Source organism: Danio rerio, chromosome 4, assembly GCF_049306965.1.
Source record: "Danio rerio strain Tuebingen ecotype United States chromosome 4, GRCz12tu, whole genome shotgun sequence".
In the NCBI taxonomy this organism is placed as follows: Eukaryota; Metazoa; Chordata; class Actinopteri; order Cypriniformes; family Danionidae; genus Danio; species Danio rerio.
The window spans coordinates 74,772,984-74,795,011 of record NC_133179.1 but is presented as its reverse complement, the minus strand read 5'-3'; the positions used below and the strand labels follow the sequence as shown (position 1 = coordinate 74,795,011).

The following is a 22,028-nucleotide window of genomic DNA, read 5'->3' as shown; positions in this document are numbered from 1 at the left end:
TTTAATGAACAGAGGTGTAATGATCACGTGTGTTTAATCAATGGAAAAATCACAGCTCAAGTTTAAAATGATCAACATCACCTACATTTTAAAAGCCATTCAAGGTCCACTTGTTACCAAATAAAGGAAACACATCCATTATTATTACTTTAGAAAACACAGATATAATAAGTATTTTAGTATGTAACGTACTGTCTTACCTGAAGCAGAATCCCGTCTTCAACTGTGCTTTGTCTTTCTCTTCTGCTGTAACTTTACACCAGCGCAGTGATTCCCAGAAAGAAACAGGAAGCAGGAGGAGTTTTCTGCAGAATGGCCGCAGGTAAAGAGCCTCTCCCTCAAGCTCTCGGTTTGTTTTTTCCATCTAGATATTTGCTCTTTATTGGGCTCCTAATGTTCCGTGCCAAAAATAAGCCTTGGATAGCATTGCACCCTCACAGGCCTCTTTATTAGTTACACCTTACTAGTACCGTGTTGAACCCGCATTTGCCTTCAGAACTGTCATAATCCTTTGTGGCATATGTAATGTTTTTCCTTTTAGCTGTGGACACCAGATATAAAAAACCTGATAAAAGGGCCTGAGTTCAAAATATTTTAACTGAAGATCAATGGGCTGCCGATAATAATGTATACCAGTCTGTTAGCAGACCTAGGCTGCGTCTGAAACGTACTACTCGGCCGCTATAAAAGTACGTTCTATACACCCTACTGAAAAAAACAGCTTAAACCAGCCTAGGCTGGTTGGCTGGTTTTAGCTGGTCGACCAGGCTGGTTTTAGAGGGGTTTTGGCCATTTTCATGCTGGTTTCCAGCCATTTCCAACCTGGTCTTAGCTGGTCAGGCTGGGAGATGACCAGCTAAAACCAGCTTGACCAGCCTAGCCAGGCTGGGAGCCCAGCCAAAACCAGCTATGTCCAGCTTAAACCAGGCTGGTTTTAGCTGGTCATTCACCAGCCTGACCAGCTCAGACCAGGCTGGAAATGACTGGAAACCAGCATGAAAATGGCCAAAACCCCTCTAAAACCAGCGTGGTCGACCAGCTAAAACCAGCCAACCAGCCTAGCCTGGTTTAAGCTGGATTTTTCAGCAGGGCAGTATGAATGTGAAAAGTATGAATGGAATTCAAACGCACTACATTCACCATTTTGTCAGGGTCACGTGACCTACCTGAATCAGTTGCATCGCTTTACTCACATTCATGAATTCACTCGCGGGGCATCATGGGATAGTGCAGCGTGTATGGGATGCGCACTTCAGAGTCTCACCGGAAGTAGTAGGTCATCCATTTACTTCTCGCATACTGATTTTCGAATTGTATGAATTCGGACAATCTACTCGGCTCGCTGGTTTTGGCGTACTGTATAGTATGGAAGCTTGTGGAATCATAGAGTTTAAAAAATGTTAAAAACACATTTAACCCTTTGCGTCCTACAATCACACCGGTGTGATCACTACGTTCAGTTGACTCACATGATCAGTTGCTAAACCCAAATCTGCTGTCCTGCAATTACTTGTGTTGACTTAAAGAAAGACACGGGCAATGCTATTGATGAAACAAATCTAATTAATCAGTATACAAACAAATAACCAGAGGTGGAAAGTAACGCGTTACATTTACTCATGTTACTGTACTTAAGTAGTTTTTTTGAGAATTTGTACTTTTTAGAGGGCGAAGCAGTGGCGTAGTAGGTAATACTGTCGCCTCACAGCAAGAAGGTTGCTGTGTCGCGGGTTCGAGCCTCGGCTAAGTTGGCGTTTCTGTGTGGAGTTTGCATGTTCTCCCTGCGTTCGTTTGGGTTTCCTCCGGGTGCTCGGTTTTGAATGTGTGTGATGTTTCCCAGAGATGGGTTGCAAATGGAAGGGCATCTGCTGTGTAAAAACTTGCTGGATAAGTTGGTGGTTCATTCCACTGTGGCGACCCCGAATTAATAAAGGGACTAAGCCAACAAGAAAATGAATGAATGTACTTTTTAAGAGTAGTCTTTAAAATCTGTCATTTTACTTTTACTTACGTATGATTTGCCAAAAGTATTGTACCTTGCTACATTTGATATCATATGCGTTACTGAGTAAAAAATAAATATAAACAAAAATGCAACGGAAAAAGGAAATCACGCCCGGAAACCACGTCACTGCAGCAGCAGCGTCAGAAAAATCAGCTGTAAACTTGTCTATTTACTGTTGCTGGTTTTGGACGTATCGCCGGAGTTCAGGAAGTTTAACAGCAAAATGGCTGTCAACCCCAGCAATGACAAGGTAAGCTACTGTATATGGCTCATTATTAATTTTAGTCTTGCCTGTGCCCTTATAGGCATAAACTAGAACTTTATGATGCAGAACATAAATTAATAACATGTGGAAAGTTTAGAAGGCTTAGTATAAAAGCATCTCCAATCCGTTGTTTAATATATTCATGTAATATTTGCACTTGTTAGACTATAAATCTCGTCATCAACTCTGAAGTCTGACAATCTCTTAGTGGTGCTTATCCCACATGGTGTGCATTGTATATGGTTGCCAAGACAGCTTAAAGCCCTAAACTGACACTTCTGTCACTGGATGGGTTGCAATTAATAGCTAAATGTATTTAAAATCATAGACACACTGTAAAAAAATGTTTAATTTAATTCATAAGAGTCATACTACTGTGGTTATTTTGATTAAAGTGTAGGGGATCAACCTACGTTAGAAGATCGATCAGCGTTTATTAGCTCATTTCAATGAACCGAATCTTGAAGATTTGAATCATTGATTCGACTCAATTGAGTCAAATTGAATCAGACTAAAAGATTCACACTTTATTTACGATTTGTCCAGCAAATAGAAGACATCGTATCTTACCAATCTTGTTAATATTACGTACGTTGCCAAAGATAATAACATAACACAGTATTGGGTTAACTTTTAGCAAGGTAACAAGATCTACAGCTCGAGGCAATGACTTAGAAGCACATAAACAAGAACACAGTTCTTACAAAATGAGAAGATTTGAGCTACACTAGAACAACAAACATATGCACACACATTCACACAGAGGCAGTTCAGATGATGCAAAATGAGTTGACGACCGTCCCAAATTAATACTAATACTTCTTACAAGATCTTAGAATCACACCTGAGAAACCACAAAAGCAGAGATTTGGTTTATCTTTAACTGCTTACGATCAATCTGCACCAGATCAGCAAGAGACATTAGTTTGTGTTACTTGCGCCTTTCTTGCTGGAAGTCCTGAATTTCCCTCGCCAGCTGGCCTAGGGGAAACACGGAGCTCCTGATTGGCTGGTGGCTTCAGCGACATCCTTGAGAATCGCTCGTGGGTGGCTGTCGATTACTGAGGTGAAGGGCTGCTGAGAGTCAGTTTGCAGAAGTTTGTGCGGTTTTGGCGGTCCTGAATCATAAGAGGTTTACGTAGAGAGTTTGTGGTGACCTAATCACGTAGCGGCGCGGTGTCCAAGCAGGCGGACAGGGGCAGAAAGCAATAGCAAGCGCAAGCCAGCTAATGCAAAATGCTAAGTTTCTTTGTTGCAGGGTGTTTTTAGGTGACCTGGTTTGGTCCATCCCTATGGCACTGTCTTCCAATGAGCAGTGGTCATAAAGGGTGGGGCCGCGCCACGTACCATTGTGGTAGGGGTCAATTATTAACAGATTTCACGTGGTAAGTTTGTAACTATATAATCAAATGTTACAAGACGAATACTGTTTGTGCTACTTGTTTATCATTTACACCAATGCATTGCACATGTCACTAGCTTTCGTTCAATACCAGACACCATACATATCAGACACATACAGATCATTTTAATCTGCTATTAGTGTTAAAACAACACATTGATTAACCTGGTTGGTTGGAATAAACACCGCATATGAGGAAAACTATGGCATTTCATTCAAAGACACATCTTAGTTCTAACATTTAAAGAGATTGTCTTTAATTCGTATGCATTGATTTCTCTTTGTCTCTACGAAATTGTACATCTGGCAGGATGTGGCCAAGGCGAGGACATGACCTGGAGTCATTTTTAAAGTTACTTATTCAGATTAAAACAACTAATTGGAGATTTATATATTTTTTTACCCTTTTGAGAAATAGTTCCTCTTTACTCATGAGTGCATTTTTAATGAGTTATTGTTTTACTTTTACTTGAGTAGATTTATAGACATGTAACTTCACTCTTACTTAAGTAAAACATCCATCCAGCTGGTGTCCACATTCCACCTCTGCAACATTTAAACAATACTTGTAACAGCAAAACACACAAATACAGATGTAAAATACACAGTGAAATCTATGTTGATGACTATAATAATCATTTTACACATAATCTGATGATGTGCATTATTCAGATCAGATACACAAGAAAACCAGAATCACCACAGCATTAAAGCAGTAGATCCACCGCTCTGCCCTGTTTGTTCATGTTGATTCACATGTATTTGCCTTCAGTGTACGCTGGGGGAGCTTCTGCAGGAGGATGTTGAAAGTACTCTTGAGGGATTCCTTGAGGACATTGAAGATACTGTTGGGGGATTTCTGCAGGAGGGTGTTGAATTAAAGGTTGCCTGTACTCTGGAATCTGCAGGATAAAGTGTACATGGTCAGCTTAAGTTATTGATCAGTGTTTAACAATTATTGCTCCATTACCCAGTTCCTCACACGTTTACAGCACACATTAAAGGTTTTGTGAATTTTTACTTCACAAATCATTAATTCACACATTGCTGTAATGTGGTTTGTGTGTGAATACTGAACAGAGATTGGAAGAATTAAACAAAACAAAAGAGAAACATGTCATTGGTTTCTGTCTGTTCTGCATGAAATCCAGATTTACAATGTTTTGCTAGCACACATTGTTAGTCTTGAAGGAAACAATTCTGTCATCATCACAGGCTGATTGGTCACCTAATCAGCTCCTACATCATTAACTATACGGTTGCTGTCGCCTCAACAGACAATTGTCTTCGTAATCTTTAATCAAAATGGTGAAATTATTAAATAAGTCATCATATTTAAATAAAAGTCTGCAGCAACTTCTGGTTCACATGGACTTTAAGGGTATGAACATTTAAGAGTGAAGAATTACAGACAGATATTGGGTTTGTTGGTTCTTGTGAAACCTCAGAACCTCAAGCCTTAAAAGTAGCTTTATCCTTTATGCCTTCATTTATCTGATGGGTTCAGCTGATGTATTTCTCACCTGAGGTTTACAGCAAGAGGTGACTTTACAGGCAAACGCTGATAAGTAGATGGAAATGCAGAACTCGAGGATGGAGAACAGCAGAAACACAGCTTTGATTCCTAAAACAATAGTCTGAGAGAACATTCAACATGAGCATACAGGATGACAACAACAACAAAGAGAAGTCAAGAATCTGTAGCCCTTTAGGTATACTGATGAAACTAAGTGATGTTCAAAGGTTCCATAGAATAATAATCTGGACATACCCAAGTAAACATTTTCAGTATGTTAATGGCATACCTTGAACCTCAAACACCCTTGTTTCCTCATTATCATGTAAGTCATGCGAGTGTAAACCAAAAACACTGACTCTTAAGGCTCCTACACACCGGGACGTTTTTCATTTGTGTTTACCATCAGCGTTTTACGAGACGTTTTTCAGTGTTCAAACCCAAGCGCTTTTCACTGGCATCAAGCAGACGAGTATGCTAAATCACTCTTTTGACGTTAGATGGCGCTGCACAACTATACGCTTCTGACACCTGGTTATGACACAGAAGAAGTGGAGGAGCGGAAGTTCACAGTCACATGTTTGTTGTTAAATTTACTGGTGACTCGAACAAGCATGGATGGTTCAAGCAGCAGCTCCAGCTCTAGCGATGAAGAAACTATTATTGTTCACCAGTGCAATAACCAGCTCCACGTTCATATCGCCTCTGAGCATTTTCTTCAATGTGCCCTCGCATTGATAGTTTTGAGCGCCTCCAAGTGCTGTTTACTGTAACTTCAGCAGCTCCGTGCACGTGAACAAAAGTGCCGATCTGATTGGTGGAGAAGGTTTTGATGCCACGCATCAAAACAAAAAAAAACGAGCATAAGGCGTTTTTTTTAAATGACGCTTTTGCGTCGGGCATTTTGCGCGTTGGTGTGCACAATCCCATTGACGCCCTTTATTTAGTTACGAGGCGTTAAACGTGAAAACATGAGCAAAACACGTCTCGATGTGCACGGGCCTTTAGGTCTCGTTTACACTAATGCGTTTTAGTTTGAAAGTGCATACATTTCACTACGGTTACGCCATCCATCCACACTACGCCGGAGTTTTCGTGCCCCGAAAGCAAAGTGTTTTGGAAACGCAGGAGAGGCCATTTTCATTCTAAATTGCTGCTGCTCTGTCTCAGTGTGGATAGAGGAAAATGGATACATCTGAAAACGGAGGCGGGGCTGCCGACATTCACCTCTCTGATTGGGGCTTTTCCTAAATATTAAGTACCCTAACACACACAGTTCAGTCCTGCATCCTCTCTGTGTAAGTTGAGACTTTGCAAGTTTGATATGGAAAACAAACTCCCGAGTGTCATTTATAAAGTCATTCACATCACCCTGGCTATACTGTTTCACTGTCTTAACAATAAACTGAAAACATGATGCGAGGAACTGCTATTTTCACTTTGATATTAGCCACTTAACAGACAGCAGAAATGTTGAGGCGTCGTGTAGCTGCTTAACATGAGAGTCATCTTCATGCATATTTATAATAAAACGGTGCCTTTAACATCACTGCCTCCTTTCCTTTTCATTGACAATACGAAACATAGCCTCTCTTTCACTGAATATCAGATTTAATAATCAATAATGGCCATTATAAAAGTATAACGTACAATAAGTTTATTCAATAGAGAAAAAAGGCAAGCCATCAGTCGATTGTGTAGAATCGGTGTCTGCGGTTACGTTAATTAAGATATTAACCTAACTTATACTTGCGCTCAGCCAAAACACGTTACCTGAGAACAAGTAATAGATTCAAAAGAGCAAAGTCGGGGAATATGTGGTTAGATATAGACAACAAGATGAATTAAATATCACGTTTAATAAATATAGTGAGATTAGATCCAACGAGAGATTCTTGATGAACAGTCTGACATGCACAGCTCTCATTTGGGTGTGTGCTCAAAGCACACTGCAGCGCATGCCAGAGTGTGTGTGTGTGTGTGTGGTCACGTTATGTGCGTTTACTTCGTTTTAATGTAGACAGAGAGTTGTTCAGAAACGCTAGGTAAAACACTAATGTGGACGTGGATCGTTTTTCATTCTAAAACGCTGTTTTAAAACTAAAACGCACTAGTGTAAACTGGACCATAGAATCTACTTGGATGCACGCCCCATTTCCACAACACTTCCTATAGAGATTACAACAATTATATATATATATATTGTATATATGCAATATTATACTATTTAATCAGTTAAATCAAACTTTTCCATTCATGGGCCAATTTCTTTTATGGAAAAGTTTTGCAGGTACCTATGCCTCATATATATATATATATATATATATATATATATATATATATATATATATATATATATATATATATATATATATATATATTAGGGGGGTAATAGTTCGGAAAACGGTTCGGTTCGATACAATACAGTGGTGTCACGGTTCGGTACGTTTTCGATGCAGCAATAAAAGAAAATTGCCAGAGGATTTCTCTGGTTTTAATTTTTTAATGTATTAAACTAACATCATAAAAGTATGATCTTGTTGTTTTTTACTTTAAACAGTGATAGAGCTATACTTCCGGGGTTTCTGCTTAGCAGCAAATAAAACTAATGCTTCTTTATACTCAAAACCAAAAAGCTTCCTATAAAAAATAAATATAATATTGCAGCAGTTAAACAAATAAAAAGGAAATAACAATTTAGTTTTTATAAGGAACTCAGTTTCAATCTATTTTTAAGTTTTTTTTTTTTTTCAGAAAGATGAGCGTCCACCTTTTCTTCAGTCAGCACAGATCTGCTTGATTTGACTGTGTCACCTGCCATTTCAGTGGATCTGAAAGCAGGAATGATCTGACTGAAATGGGCTCATGATGGAATACTGTAACTGGGCTCTATTACATTTAACATTTTCTTGAAACCTGAAAATTCCACTACCGATTAAGGTCTCTCATATCCACAGTTTTAAATGTACTGATCCCCTCGGCCTTGTTTTGAACGAAAGTCATTAGAATTAACAACAAATCAGCCAGCAGAGTATCAATAACGCCAAGAAAAAGGTCTGTAGGAGGATTACATTAACTAGCCATTTTGCGAACTGTCTCGGGGTCCTGGGTTGCTGGGGCAACAGGGGCGGAGCCAGCACGAGCAGGCTGACAGTGACACAGAAGGCAGCAAGATTGTAATTGAGTGCATTTAATAAAGTGATATTCCGAGTTCAAAAGCGATGTTCTACTGTTTAACATGACAGCGGGAAGGCAGCATGTTGTCTGCCACGTCATTTAGGATGCCATGTTGAGCGTTGTTGCACTGAAAACATATTTTGTACTTAATCTCTTTTATCTTTTTAGATGTTAGTCTGAATCGAATCATTCCGTTTGCAATGCATACCGAACCGAAAGTCTCGTACCGAAAGGTTCAATACGAATACGCGTATCGTTACACTCTTAATATATATGTGTGTATATATATATATATATGTGTATATATATATATATATATATATATATATATATATATATATATATATATATATATATATATACATATACATATATATATATATATATATATATATATATATATATATATATATATATATATATATATATATTAGGGATGCACGATATATCTGAGGCCACATCGTTATCGGCCGATAAATGCTATTTTTAAATTATCGTTATCCATCCGATGTCTAAATTAAGCCGAAATCTTTAAGCCGATAAATTACGTAATTGTTGCCGCGCACACGTGGTGAATGAACGAGGACCCGAAAAAAAGCGCTCCTTTTTTTTGTCTCTTCCTCTTCGCTTCACACACACACACACACACACCCACACCAAACTGACCTGCACACGTGACGCGCTAAATAAAAACTTTACAGAAGGTTTTTAATCTAATATAATTGTTTGTTATCATCAACGCGTTGCTTCCCATGTGTTGTTGATGTAAGATTGTATTCGGTTTGATCGGAATATTCATATTGATTCTAACGAGCGTGCGAGAGCTTTCACCGCACGTGCGCACACACACATAGATCTGACAGCCTTCACACACACATAGTCTTGACAGATCACCTTCACAGATCAACAGGGGAGAGCCTAGGTGCACCGGTCACTGAATCCAGCATACGGGCCACACGTGCTGTCTTTATATTCTGCTCTGTGTTTGTCATAAAGTCATCTGAAGTCAATGATCAGGTTTGTATCAAAATCCAAGGGCAAATCTGCGCCCTCACAGCGGTTTATCATAAACTTTTCATCGGTCATTTTCCCCGCGACTGACAGCAAGAACGAACACAGAAGCGTTGATGCTACATGTGTTCAAAAGAATCTAAAACGCCAAGTAGGATGAATTTATGTCGTATTTTTTTAAAAATAATACATTCTGTATCTAGCTTATCACTTGTACTGTGGCTCTGAACTGTCAAAACACCTCAAAAAAAAGGCTTTTTCGGACATGACATATTTGTACACATGTACATTACTGTAACCTGTTTAATTCAAGAACATTTGAGCTGGTTTCAGTCCTTAGCTCTTTCATTTTCATCTTATTTAAAATATATTTAACTTGCTTGTTAATTATATACCATTTTGTTATTTGACCTTCTTAATTTTATGCATCAGTCAATTTGCATGTTAATTCGCTATGGAGAAAATGAAATAATGTATTTTTTGCATTTGTGTGAAATCGGTCTATAATCACAATCACCTTGTAATTTTGAAATCATAGCTTTTTTGCTTTGAGTATAGACGATTCAGTTCAAAAGAGTGGAGTTTCAGCTTTTATGAAGTTTGCTGTATAAAAATATAACATTTTGAAATATTAATAATTATCGGCCTATACATATCGGCTATTGGCCTCCAAGTTTGAAGAATTATCGGTATCGGCCAAAAAATCCATATCGGTGCATCCCTAATATATATATATATATATATTTGTGGACAATTTAAACAATGTATCAGTGCATTCTATGGCACTTTAATTTCAATATTTTATATTTTAATCCTGTGTAAATGAACAGTAATACCTTGTGAAGATGAGTGCTGAGTCAAATGCACCAGTCACACAGTGATCTTACTGAAATTATAAAATAAATCAATACAAAAATGATATCAATATAAAAGTTGATGACTTACTACATCATTATAACAACGAAAGTCTATGCAGTGACTGTTGATGCGATCAAAAGCCAAACCCTGTGAAAGCACAATAATGGAAATGCCCGCAGCTATAGCACTGAAAATGTTCATCCCGAGGGAAGCTCTCACCTACAGTAGACACACAGAAATAGAAAGGTTTTGTATCATGTTGTGTTAACACACTGTGGTTAAGCAGATGATAGATTATATGGAAAGTGATCTAAATGAATTGATAAATGAATACAATACAGGATCTAAGCACCAGAGACTCGTGTATGAGTAAAGGCCGGCTCACACAGTGGGATTGTTTATAATCCTGAACGATTGTAGCATGTCAGACTGCACGAACATGGCGCTCATGTCACACTGTAAGATCTCAGCTGTCATAAAGTCAGACTGAACGACAATGAAGACGCGCCAAACACGAAAGAAAACACCCCCGGAGTTTGACATCATCCACCCGTGACACTTTCACTATCCCGCGTTCTGAAATGATTCCTCACAGATCTGATCACAATATGCACTAAGCGGCTGTGTGTGAACATGTTAAACCAACGATCAAAGATCACATATTTTAGCCTGGGATTTCAGGAATCTTTTAGGATTTTCCAAATTTGTCTCAGATGACAAAACCGTGGCTGAAATCTCACAGTGTGAGCAGGGCTTTAGTGATTACATGGAAAGTCTGTGTTCAATACTCTATTAGCACAGAAAAAATAAGATTTATGCACAAATCCTTACACACCAAATTTTACAAGCACCCAGTGTTTAGACGCTTGAAAAGATCAAGTGTTGTGTACATACCAAACATAAACCGGCTGGTGAATTAATTTGGTTTTCAGCAGCAATGAAGAGTGAGCCTGCAGTAATGTACTGAGAACAGAGAGAAGAGCAACACTTAAAGCTTATGTTGGAGACTATATATATATATATATATATATATATATATATATATATATATATATATATATATATATATATATATATATATATATATATATATATATACAGATATACATGGTACTCAACCAGAATGAGCATTTTACTGCCGCATGAATCACTGCCTCAACTATGGATGTCCCAACACAACATTTTAACTTCCGATACTATACCGATATTGCAGCCTTCCGTACGAACCGATACCGATATAAATCCGATATCAGCACAAATCTTGAATACTTTTACCTATTTTGTTGAGTGGAGTGTATGAACAGCAAGATCAAACTGAGAACAAAAGTCAGCAAAAGTAAGTATGGAAAACAACAACCAGTTTATTAACTATTGGTTGCATAAATGTAAAACTTTCACATAAGAATATATATAAAGGAATTAAAGAATTAATATGAAGATCCTGAAAAATATCTTAATTGAATAAACAAAAATGCATTTATTAAAGTGCAGACTACTACTTAAAGGTCACTTCAGTTATTTATTTTACCATCAGCAAATGGTAGAAACAGCTGAGAGCAGAAACATAAGAGAAAAAATACTGTAACTGACCAACTGCTGAAGGTTCAGTGTCCAAAGTCTCAATTTCACACACAGCTTCTTGATGAATTTTTGATCCAGTTTCGAGCTGAAACATATCTTTCACACTGGGCAGCAGATATAAGTTTTTGTTAAATTAATAAAAATGTGTTGTATGGTTACTACAAACATTTACGTGATCCGATCTATTTCATCTGTGGTTGTATCATAAGTAGATTATGGCTGTATCAATGCTTCCAAACATTATTAATTTAGTAATAATATATATTGCACATATTATCTAGTCGCAGGAGTTCAAATATTTTAATGGATGCGCAGCTCAATTCGGATCCAAACATACGGAGATGATCGGAACTCAACGCAGCTCTCGGACTCTCTCCATTGGGACTTCAGGTTTGTTGCTTGTCGTGTGCAGTGGAAAGGAGGCTTAACGGAGTTTAGAGGGTATAGGACTGCCTATATCGGAGATTTTTAACGCAGTCTGATATAGTTTTTTGGACTGATATCGGATGAATTTCCCATATCAATATCGGATCGGGACATCCCTAGCCTCAACCAGAGTCCAGACACTAGTCCTGTCTTGTCTTGTATGTTGTGCTCGGCTTGAGTTTTCTCAGCTCGATCACTCCTTTCCTGTCGTTGTCTGTGTTCGTCTTTTGTTTAAACGGCATCTTGGCTGGCTCAGGATGCACACTCTCGTCCTGGTGTGTGTCTTGTTCGCAGCATTGTGTTTTCAATCTCAGAGCTCTGTCTAGTTGGTTTCGGTTGATGCTGGGATCGGTAACATGCATGCGAGTGCATGATAAGTGTTTTAATTATTGTGTACTCTTTTCATGTATTCTGTCTTCGTCTTGGTGTTGTGTAGAGCATGTGGCTCCATGTTTACATGTTGGTCACGTGCTTTAGTGTTGTATTTCATGTGTGCACTTGGTTAATGAGTTCCTTCACTGGCTGTGTGTTCTAGTCCTGTTTTACATGAGCACATGGCTTGTGTTGTTTCTTTGTGTCATGTGATCTCCTGTCTATTGTCTAGTCCCACCCTCCTTGTATAACCCAACCTTGACCCCTCGGTCCTCTCTAATTATCGTCCAATTTCTAATCTACCTTTCATATCTAAATTACTGGAAAGTACTGTTGCTGCCAGTCCATTCTTTTCTAGTTGATAATAATCTCTCGGACCCTTTTTAATCTGGTTTTTGCCTACTCCATAATACTGAAACTGCACATGTAAAGGTAGTGAATGATCTACTGCTTTCCGGTGATTCTGGCTCCTCGATCTCAGCTCTGCTTTTGATACAGTCTCTTATAATTTACTTATCTCACGTCTCTCTGATCTGGGTATTTCTGGTACTGCTCTCTCTTGGTTCTCTTCATATCTCTCAGACAATCCTTCATCTCTGTTATGGATTTTCAGTTACCCACTGTCCCCCTGAAGCGAGGTGTTCCCCAGGGATCTGTTCCAGGCCCACTATTGTTCACAATATACCTAATCCCACTTTTTATTGGCACCTTACCAGCGATATTTCCACCAGTTTCTCCTGTGAGATCGCTGGCTCGCACATTAAAACATCTACTTCTGTAAAAAACGTAGGTGTAATCTTCGACTCCACGCTCTCCTTTCAGTCTCACATTAAATCTGCTATCGAATCTGCGTTGTTTCACTTACGTCGCATTTCCCAACTGCGTCCCTTCATCAGTAGCAAGGATCCTGAGACTGTCATCCATGCATTTGTCTCCTCACGCATCGCCTACTGTAATGCCCTGTTCACTGGTCAGCCTGCCGGCCTCATCTCCAGATTACAGTATATTCAAAACTCTGCGGCTAGAATACTCACTCATGCCAAACGTTCTGCTCATATAAACACAATCTTGTAAGACCTCCAATCCCTCCTTACATTTAAAATTCTCCTTCTTGCATTTAGATCCCTAAATAGCCTAGCTCCCTCCTATCTCTGCAACATGCTTGTCCCCTACACCCTAACTAGCTCTTTACGGTCTGCTGACTCTGGCCTTCTCGCTGTCCCTCGGTACCGCCTCTCTTTAATGGGGGGCAGATCATTTAGTGTTATTGCACCCAAACTCTGGAACTCTCCACCACGCTCACTCCGCTCTGCTAACAATATCTCTGAACTCAAATCCTGACTTAAGACTCACTTATTTTCTGAATGCCTCACTTCTGATCTGCCAAACTGACCACTTTATCTGATCCACATGCACTGTCTGATTGGTGAATCATAAATTAAATAATGCATGAGTAGTCCACACTAGCGAACAGTCCACGTTAATCCCATAAAGGTCATGCTTGGGCTTGCCAGTGCTAGGCCTTTGAGAGTTTGTAAAACGGCAAAACATTGGCCCAAACTAGGCCCACACCTGCCCTGGATGGGCAGGCCCGCTTTAACCTAACAGCTCGATCATCCTCCATAAAGAGTGATGATCAGTGACATTTACAGTTCACAAAAGGAACAAAAACATCATCAAATGTCACTTCAGGAGATCATCTGTAATCAGATGAAAGTCCAGGAACACTTTTGTGTGCCAAAATAATGTAAAAGCATCTTTGTTCACCAATGTCCTCCATATCAGATCAGGGAGTCTGTTTGTGTGTTCAGTGCTGCCTCTAGTGGCAATACGAGATACTTAATAAACATGTGCACAAAGCATTAACATGTTCTTTTAGTGTCTGTAAATGTGACAGTAAGATGTATTCTGGCTGATTACACACTGTATCTTGTGTTATCTAGGACAACATGTTAAACTGTATGATTGTTTCTTACTATCGGAGATGCCACGTAAGAAACACCACCGACGGCAAATACTATAGACACGATTCCAAACAGGAAAGTCCACGCACCGATCATTATCTGCACAGTCTGTGAGGAATAAGAGGGAACAGTGTTAGAAGTACAAGAGTATTTCATGAAGTAAAGCAGAGTAACATGCTGTGTGTTAATGTGTGCTATACTGACATCAAAAATAATTGTCTGGGTTTATTTCTCACCCCGAGGGCTTTTGGTTGGCCTTTCAGAAAGGCCTGAATTCCTTGATGAGGTGAAACTCCTGCTGCATGCTGTATGAAAACAGGCACAGAAGAACTGGTCGCAGTCACAACCGGTGCTGTTGGTGTTGGTGGTTGAGCCTGGATGACATAGGTTGAAGGATTCATGGCTCCGACAGTCGACATTTCAGTTTCAGAGTATAAAATCAACCTGTACAAAATCATAATAAAGCAAAAGAGGATACCATTAGAAATAAGATAGACTTTACACTTTTTTTTGAGGCTTTCTATATTTTATATATGTAAAAATCAAGGTTACATATAAAACTCAAGAGTTCATCCTGAACAATGACGTAAAAGTCACATGAATTCCTGCATACCCGTTCACACTGCGGTCGGATTGCAGAACATCAGATTTGTTTCAGATTTAATACAGGGTTCTTACACCTTTTCCAACTTCAACTTCCAGCACTTTTCAAGCACTTTCAATGAGCATATTTATGCTTTTCCAGCACCTAACAACCGTGGCAAATTACGTTTATATTTGCTGTATGTACTTTCCCACATTTAAATCAATAATTTGTGCTATTTTACAAAACACAACATGACATTTCAACTTAAACTGTTTATAAGAGCCATAAGTTCATTGTTTTATTTATGTTAAATTGATAATAATTTAAAAAGCAACTTGAAAATATTTTACTAAAAGTAATTTAATTTTTAATATAGAGTATATGCTGATGTCACTTCCGGTAAGGAAGATTTTGTGTCATAAAGATGGAAGCGAGACAGTTTTTTGACCGTGTATTATAGTTCAGTTAAGTTGTTATTAAACATGTTCGAAATGACATTACTGGACTGTCTTCTGTTACCCGCGTTCAAATCCTGCTAATTCAAAGAGAGAAACAAAACAAGAAGAGACAGATTGATGGCACATACACTGATGAATACTTGACATTTCAACATAATTTGTTAAATACTTGAGCATAGATTTATTGGGATAGTTCACGCAAAAATAGTAAAAATAATAAAAAGTTCAGTTATTGGATGAAGTATCTCTTTAAGTTTGGTCTCTTCCTACCTAAGGTTGATATCTTAAAAATGAGCTTACAGTCAGATTTTGTTTGAGTGTAGCACCAAACTTTCAAGACCAGACGTTCATGATATTTCATGTGCATTTCTATTTAAAATTCATGTAACAAATTGAATCCTTAAGAGTCTGAGAATATCCTGCTGCAAATTAAAGAACTGTTCCTATGTCAACCGTTTTGAAAATCAGTCAGCAAATATGGAAAGCATAGTTTGTAAGCTTTCATCAATTCATTTATTCATTTTCCTTTCAGCTTTGTTAATCAGGGGACGCCACAGCGGAATGAACCACCAACTTATCCAGCATATGTTTTACGCAGCGGATGCCCTTTTAGCTGGGAAACACCCAATACACTCTTGCATTCACACCGATACTCTACGTCTAATTTAGCTTATTCAATTCACCTATAGCGCATGTCTTTGGACTGTGAGTTGGAAACCGGAGCACCCGGAGAACATGCAAACCACACAGAAATGCCAACTGATTTCTTCTGCTTATCTTGAGCAGCCCTCACATGGCATGGCGTGAATAACATGATCAATAACTTAAATTGGCAAGGAAGTGTCCTTTAGCCACTTAAACTCTGCGGACCCGGTACCGTGACGTCATCGGCTTTCAGATTTAAAGGGCCAGACCCCCGTAAGTGGTGTCGTTTGTAAGTGGGCTTGTACAGCACCTCTCATCAGTTGGAGTACAATAACTTTTGCATAGATTATGGTAGAGACCTTTTTCTTTTTTCCTATGATTACAAACATGTGCAGGAACCACCAACATTATTTACAGCATCTAAATTAATTACAGAACCTAAAAGGTTCACTTTCAAATTTGAGTTTATAGAAAAAAAATAATAATACAAAAAGCGCCTTTTTTAGGTGTTTATTATAACACAGATGACATATACAGTTATTTTAAACACTTTCAATAGTGTTTTATGAAAATTCAAAGGGTTTTTGTTAAAATGATACCACATTTTTGCATTTACACCTCTGCATGTGCATTTGGGAAGCTTCTAAATTTGGGTAGGCAAAATCCAGGCGGAAATCCCCTAATACCAGCAGAGTTTAAGTGGTTAGATTGTTGAGTGTGGGAAAAAATCTGCAATGGAAAATAATGCAAAGATGAAACTGCACTGAACAAAATATGGTGCAAAAATAATAACCAGCTCATCCAGGAGTAGGCCAAACAGGGTAGGTAGGTAGACATATAAGTTAATATTTGCATACGTCCTCTTAATAATAGTAACGGTCTTTTCATGAACTGCAATATTAATTTAATCTTGGTGAAGACAAGCTCTTTTGCGACGATGTACACGCTGCAGTTGCATGACTGACAACATCACGATGATTAAATAAAGGATTAAACAGAACGTCTCGTGCTTAAAATGTGTGGCAAACATGGTTACCTGCAAACTCCTTAACTTACCTCAGGCTTTACAGCGAGTGGCTTTAGTCATTTTCACAGCAAACTTTAACCCACCGGAAGTCTTTTATCCACTCTTGGAAAAGTGTAAATGGTGAATTAACATTTGCCACATGATCACTGATCAGATGTGCTGCTATTTGTAACATTAGGGGTCTCTAAAACTAAATCTGTCAGTGTTATTTTCATTCTCTCTGATCCAGACCTTTTCGCTGCAGTATCTCTCTGTCATCTGAACTAGTTGACTGTTTATATTAACCAATCCATCTGTGGTGTTGCCTACTTTTGATGACACGAGTCGTCTTGCGCAGTTTGCAGTGCACGTTGCTGTTTTGTGTCGGATGGCAAAAAACTAAGCAGCTCAAGACTGAGGTCTAGTGATGTCTCTTGTCAACAATGTATGTGACTCTGACCTTTTTTACCTTATTTTCTTAATCCTTTAAGTACAACTATGGCTGTAAACTTGTACGGCGTGCGGCATCTGAAAGGGCAGGCTGCAAAATGCTTACGCAATGTTACGCATAGTGCGTAAATATTATCGAGCAATTATCGAACTGTCATTATCGTTTTATCGAAAAAAAAAAAATTATCGTGATAATTATCAATATCGAATTATCGCCCAGCTCTACGCCAACATATTTTAAGTACTTTTAAGCATGTAAGATATTGGGCTCTATTTTGACGGTCCATGCGCAAGCACAAAACGCAGGGCGCAAACGCTTTCAGGGCGTGTCAGAATGCATTTTTGCTAATTTAAGGACGGGAAAATCTGCCTTGCGCCGTGGCACATGGTCTAAAAGGGTTGAGTTTATTTTCTTAATGAGTTATAGGTGTGTTTTGAGAATAAACCAATTAGAGTCTCATCTCCCATTCCCTTTAAGAGTCAGCTGCGTCGCGCCAAGAGCGCATTCGCTATTTACAGGACGCAAAGTAAGTCTAAGTGGAAAAACTGAGCATTTCTGGAGCAAACAGTTAACAGAAAACTGTTAAACAGAGCATCTACTGCGTGAGAATGAGAGATAATGGATCTCTTTCACATTCGCTCTTGGATAGAGAAACCTTTACGCACAGACATCAATTAGCCTATAAATAATTAATTTAGTTTGTTAAGCACAAATATTCGTTTAAAAACTATTTCTAAATTCAGCTCTAATTTCCAGCAAACGATTAAATGAACAATAATAATGAAGTGTGCTCAAAAACCTGAGTTATATCCTAAAACACATGCTGCGCCCCATATGGTCTAAAACCTGACAGGTGGACAAATCTAAGCTTGTTTTTAATAAAACAAATATAAATATGGATATAATAAATAATACTGCTAATAATAATAACATTATACAAAAGCAAATTGTTATGAATGAACTGCCTCCCGAGATGAAGAAGACATAAAAGCAGTGGTTTTTCATATTTATGTAGGCTAGAAAATAATGTGTTTTGTAATATTTTAATCCTTTATATTTATATTCTATACTTATTCTTATTATATCCTATATATATCCTTAATATTTAAATTTTTTCATATGTAAAGATATTTGCGTATTGCTCTCTTGTGTGTATTAAGCAGTGTGTAAGCGAGGTGCAACTCTGCGCCGGAGTTTAGACCGGGTTAGTTTTGGTCTAATGAAAAATCTATTATAGTTTCTCAAAATAGCAACGCGCCAGCGGTCCGCCTCAGAACGCCTTCCTTCTTAGACCAGAACGCCTATGGGCGCACATATGAGCGCTAATGCATTTGCTATTTAAACAGCGTAGCGCAACGCCTCAAAACCACTCTTGCACAAAGCTGAAACTAGCAAAAGACTACTGCACCACGTCTTGCGCCACACTGCGCCGGGTGTATGATAGGGCCCCAAGTGTGTATTGAAGATGCTGCTAATGTGTAGTCTTGTGTTGCGCAATTTATGAGGTGTAATGGTCACATGTTATAGAAAAAAATCACAGCTGAAGTTTAAAATGATCTACATCACCTACATTTAAAAAGTCATTCAATTTCCACTTGTTACCAAAAAATTAAAAATAAACACATCCATTATTACGGCGATATAATAAGTACTTTTAAGCATGTAAGGTATTGTCTTAGCAGAAGCAGAATCCTGTTTCCAGCTGTGCTTTCACACTTCTGAAATAATGTTACACAAGCACAGTGTTTTCCAGAAAAAAAAAAAGAGGAAGCAGGAGGAGTTGTGCAATCCTGATGCATGGCAAAGCTGGCCGCCTCCAGGGGTTAATACAGCAAAACACAAGCTGATACATGCCAATATATGCAAATAGTGTAAATTTAGATTTTACATATAGTCATGAGAGAAATCATCAGGGCTCATTTGATTTCAGATATCTCTTGAATTTGCATTAATATAAATGATGTTGAACAGTTCAGGAATTTTTCACAGTATTTCCTGTAATATTTTTTTCTTCTGGAGAAAGTCTTATTTGTTTTATTTCGGCTTGTTGGACTTTTGTCTTCCCCTTAAGTCCTCCCCAGTTCAATGATCAGTCAGGAGTCAATAAATCTAAAATCATGTTTGTGTAAAGTAAGTGAATAAGGTGTAGATCAGGATCCTGGGCTTTGAAGAACTATCAGCTGAGCAGTATAGGACAAGAAAGAAATCAGCTATTAAAAATGAGTTATTCAAGCTATTATGATTAGAAATGTGTTGAAGAAATCTCTCCGTTACACAGAAATTCGGGAAAAAATTTAAATAATTGAAAGTTAACAGGAAGGCTAATAAGTCTGACTTTAACTGTATATAAACACAACTGTATATAAAAAAGTGTCACTTCATACTGAATATGAGACATATCACAGGTCAATCTTGTTTATTGATAAAGAATTATCATACAAAAAAAGAGCCAACTTACAAATTCCACAAAATACAGCCACATGTTCTCCCTCTGTACCTGTACCTAAAGTGATCGCCTGTGCCTCTCCTTTCCTCCTCTTCTGACCGCATAGTCATGACGTTGTCATTGTAGAGGTCCATCTATCAGCCCAATGAGGAAACTAACAGCGTGGCTGAAGGTTTAATGCATGTAAGCCTTTTCTAGCGCTTCTGAAAGGAATTTTTTTTATTTATTAGAATTTATTTATATTCGTTTTTTAGCTTCGAATTTAATCCGACTCCAATTACAAGTGATAATAAACTTTAACCTGTATTTCTATTTGTAAGAACGGATCACATTCATCATTTATGACTTGATTTAGAGTTTTGATTTATATCTGATTCCTTACTCTTCAGTTATACGTTCATTAGGGAACAAACGCCGCTCAGACTTTCACACCCTGGGATTTGCGTGTCTTCTCACAGACAGTATATCGACATCCTAAAGTTAGTCAGAGGATGTAGGGTTAGCTAATACTTAAATAGTCTGGTTGCAAACTGCTCACTCATCCCTAAAAGAATAGCAAATTTACCTAAGCCCAATGCATCTTGCTACTTTCAGCAACTAGTTCTCCATGCTGCCATGCCAAAACGGCTCTGTACAGTCAAATGTGCCTTAAAATGAAAAGTCTAATCAACTGGCACCATTAAGGTAGCACAGACTACACTTAATCTACAGGATATAAATGATTTCAGGAGAATTCAGAATGAATTAACATTTTATTTGTCAGGTAAAATTGTATTCTGCCAATTACATAATAAAACCATCAGAAAGCCAATTCAGAGATGAGACTGTAACAATACAACATCCATTACTCAAAGATAAATCAGAGTTAGAGATGCAGACCTGACCAGAGAAGTATGCTGCAGTACAAGTCTCAGAGATTCTGCAACAGGGGTCTTGGCCACAAGATCCCCCTGATATATGTGCATATTTACCTTAAATACTCAACTCAGAACAGCCATAAATTCAAGACAATAAAAGCGTCGCGAGACCCTCGCCTGGTGAATTTGAGGAGTTAACCATCTCTAAGGAGGGAGAGCATCTGGCAGAGATCTTATCAAAGTCAAAAACCAAATCAACATATATCAGGGAAATATTACAATGACATTAAGACCACTTTACCAATCACACAGATATTTAAAATGATACCAAACATGCCACCTCCCTGCGCGCGCATCCTGAATGTTTACAAACATGGTAATTGGTCTATAGAGCGCTTGGACCCGGAAGCCGATTCGCGTGACGTCACACTTAACAAGCGGATCAGAAAACTTCAGCATTTAAAGTGTCTCTCTAGTTTACCTGTGATCCGATCGAGCAAAAGCTGTCTTATTACCGTGTAAACAGGACAGCATCAGTCATGTTAAGTTCTTAAAATCCTAGCCTTTCACATAGTAATCTTCATAAAGCCTTGAAAAAGCCGCACAGTGCAGCACGCAGGCGCGCAATGAGGAAAACAGACTGACTGCATCTAAAAGGTGCTCATATTACTGCGCCATGATAAGAGATAATATAGATCGCGCCACAAAACACGTGAAAACAAAAGAAACGAGAGTCGTTTAAAAAAGGTAAGGAGTAGAAAGTACAGATATTTGTGTAAAAACGCAAGAAGTAAAAGTAAAAAATAAGTAGTGAAGTATTGATACCAGAAAATCTACTTAAGTACAGTAAGCAAGTATTTGTACTTCGTTACTTCCCATCTCTGTAACAAACAGCACAAGTATATCTCACCTACATTTAAAAAGCCCTTCGAGCTCTTATTATTGTCTTACCAGAAGCAGAGTCCCGTCTTCAGCAGTGCTTTGCGTCTTCGCTCTGTAGCT

The 22,028-nt window shown here is 38.3% G+C and overlaps 2 protein-coding genes across 8 annotated transcripts in view; both read right to left on the bottom strand.

The window, feature by feature from the left end:
* Positions 1–3,510, bottom strand: part of ms4a17a.5 (membrane-spanning 4-domains, subfamily A, member 17A.5) — an 11,483-nt gene extending 7,973 nt beyond the window's left edge. Inside the window, exons 1-3 of one of the 4 annotated variants that reach the window (XM_073945945.1) lie at positions 3,206–3,510; positions 3,097–3,114; positions 201–305 (exon numbers count right to left, since the gene is read on the bottom strand). The gene's annotated coding sequence lies outside the window, so the exon portion shown is untranslated. Of the gene's footprint in view, positions 1–192; positions 306–3,096 lie in introns of those variants that run through there. The other 3 variants (XM_073945944.1, XM_005164943.5, NM_001004629.2) reach the window with 3 other exon arrangements.
* ms4a17a.8 (membrane-spanning 4-domains, subfamily A, member 17A.8) lies at positions 2,785–22,028 on the bottom strand. Of its 4 annotated transcripts, none has more exons than XM_073945353.1 (7): positions 21,508–21,654; positions 14,814–15,021; positions 14,590–14,685; positions 11,129–11,197; positions 10,322–10,453; positions 5,196–5,309; positions 2,785–4,574 (listed from the first exon to the last, which is right to left on the bottom strand). In XM_073945353.1, exons 1-7 carry the CDS (start codon positions 21,558–21,560, stop codon positions 4,425–4,427), a joined length of 822 nt encoding a protein of 273 aa, XP_073801454.1. In that variant the 5' UTR covers positions 21,561–21,654; the 3' UTR covers positions 2,785–4,424. The 4 variants fall into 4 exon arrangements, with proteins under 4 accessions (XP_073801454.1, XP_073801452.1, XP_073801453.1 ...); XM_073945351.1 differs by lacking the exon at positions 21,508–21,654 and adding an exon at positions 20,182–20,355; XM_073945352.1 differs by lacking the exon at positions 21,508–21,654 and adding an exon at positions 20,227–20,354.